Source organism: Suillus subaureus (assembly GCF_016647635.1).
Source record: "Suillus subaureus strain MN1 chromosome Unknown BJ212scaffold_152, whole genome shotgun sequence".
Lineage (NCBI taxonomy): Eukaryota > Fungi > Basidiomycota > Agaricomycetes > Boletales > Suillaceae > Suillus > Suillus subaureus.
Window position 1 is genome coordinate 1,083 of NW_024538708.1, and position 2,318 is coordinate 3,400.

At 45.0% G+C, this 2,318-nt stretch overlaps 1 protein-coding gene across 1 annotated transcript; it reads left to right on the plus strand.

Annotated features, from left to right (window-relative positions):
- Window positions 1-329: 329 nt before the first annotated feature.
- On the plus strand, window positions 330-2,031 carry BJ212DRAFT_1305599 (uncharacterized protein; the record flags this gene model as incomplete). Its single annotated transcript, XM_041333766.1, has 6 exons — window positions 330-556; window positions 780-1,096; window positions 1,181-1,201; window positions 1,233-1,408; window positions 1,505-1,723; window positions 1,774-2,031. The coding sequence occupies 6 exons, from the start codon at window positions 330-332 to the stop codon at window positions 2,029-2,031; spliced, it is 1,218 nt and encodes a 405-aa protein (XP_041185687.1).
- Between the last annotated feature and the right edge of the window lie 287 nt (window positions 2,032-2,318).

A 2,318-nucleotide genomic window follows, 5' to 3' on the forward strand; every position in this document is an offset into this window, starting at 1 on the left:
GGATATAGTCTGGAATCCGAGATGAGGTGAAGTCCAGATGTCTTGCTGGATGGAGTGCACATAGGGTGGACAGGATAGGGTTGTATGGATCAGGCTAGCAGTGAGGATCCGGAGGTCTGGAGCTCAGGGGTAAATCTGGAGTGTAGTCAATCCTGCTGAGGTGTGGAGTACACAGTGGAAGGGGATCTGGGAATGAGTTGGATATGAAGTGTGGTCCGGACATAGGCTTGGAAGGCATGGGAATACCATGGAATGTGAGTCTGGATTGTGGGATATGACAAATGGCTACACAAGAGGGACATAAGCATGTTGCCGCATTTCAGAAAAAAATGCAGACAGACCAAGCTGCTATACATGGTGATGCACCAAAACCTACTCATCCCCACCCATGCCCTGTAAAAAAGGCTGTGAAACCCATGGAGACCTCTAACTCAACTACGGCTAAGGATAAGGCCATTAGTGCTAAAGGCAAGGGCGGTAGGGCTGGAGATAAATCAGCAGCTGGTGCTAATGTCAAACATCCTGAGAGTGATACAGAGGATGAAGAGCAGGAGGTGTGAGTGCCTGGAGCATGCAAAAGAAGGGGAAGAGAATGGTGTTACCAGTGAAGATGCCAGTGAGAGATGCAATTGAAGCAGCTGGTCTTATCAATGAATCAACAATGCCACATGACAATGATAAGAAGTCTGATGATGTGTAAGGAGCTTCTCAACCATAATGCACCATCTGACTGAGATGGCTCTTTTCTTTTTCAATTTAACACTTCATGGTGATGATAGCTCTACAGCAGGTCCTACAAAATTTGGTGTTGCTGCTGGGCATATTTTGCATTGGAGGTCAAGCATCCCTGCAAAGCCTTCCTCTGACACCGCTGCCTTGAAGGACAGACAACCATCCACCATGCCTTCTGACTTCTCTAGTATTGCTCCCTCCTCTAAACTCATTAGGGGGAGTACTGTTAGTAGCAGTGGTGCCCCACTCACACCCATCAATACTATCACCAGTGCTGGGGCTGATAGCATGGCAGATCATTTTGTGACTCTGTTTGCAGACAACAATTTGGATGAATCAGTTAAGTACTCTCAGGCCCTTGCCTGTATGTCCAAACAAAAGGGGGCCACTTAGGTGAGTTCATTTATTTAATTTTTTCTTGATGTGTCAATGCTAATTATGTTACCAGGGTGTCAAGATTTCTTCTATGGTCCCTAACACTTCAATTTAAACAAACTTAGCCTATCACAACACCAACCTGGCCCCTAAACAGCTCAATGCACTTCAGCCTGACACAGTCACTGATGATAATGGCAATATGAATGTTGAGGTGGCTCACCCAGCAGCAGCATCCCTCATCGACTATGCATCTGACACTGATATGGAATCTGATCTTGAACCTCCTCCTTCTATGCAGGTGCCCAAAGGATATTATGATGATGACATTCACTGAGCTGTGGCTCTCAATCGAACACCAGCATCCTACCCTATGACTCTGTTAATGAGTGTCAAGCACAAACTTGCAGACATAGAGGATGACCTGACTGACAATGATGCAATTGAGGATGACACAATTGAGGATGACATCATGGTCGGTGATGACTTTGTTGATGATTGTGCCTCCATGATTGAGGAAGATTTGCTCTCATCTGAAGTTGGGTTCATGAGTCACATCAAGCCCATTGTCAAGATCAAATCTGAACCAGTATCTTTGTGGGTCACATTCATGGTAGTATGCTTTCATGATTAATATTTAAATTATACTGACTACACATAATGCAGACTAATGTTGGCATCAAACACAAAGCTCCTGTGACAAAGTGGACAAAGTCTTCCATTGCACATACTTGTAGTCTTTCCAGCATCTCAAGTGCTAGTTCTGGTGCCACATTGGGTCCTGTAGAAGTGGAAATCCTCCCTTGTTCTGCTTACAGGATCAAAAACCTTCCTGGAGGTTCTCAGGCAGTCACTAGGTGGAGTGTCATGTTCATTCCTACTCTCATTTCTGCCATTGGAGATCAAGATGAAGTCTGGGGTTGACTCAAGTCAGAGACAATGCTTTGCACTACCATGTAGGACACCTGGGATGCAGTTTACAGAGATATACCTCACATGGTCACAACAAATGGGCCAGTGTGAAGAAGAAATTGGTACTAGGCTGTTAGAAACTAGCACTACTTATCCTAAGAGGCGTGAGTTGGTAGATTGGCCTGAGAGGACTGCTATTGAAGCACTTCCTTTGAATATATGCAGGGGAAGCAGGTGAGTGAAGGAGTTAAAATCTATAGTGGCTTAAGAAACTCAAGTGCAGGCTGTATGTATACCTT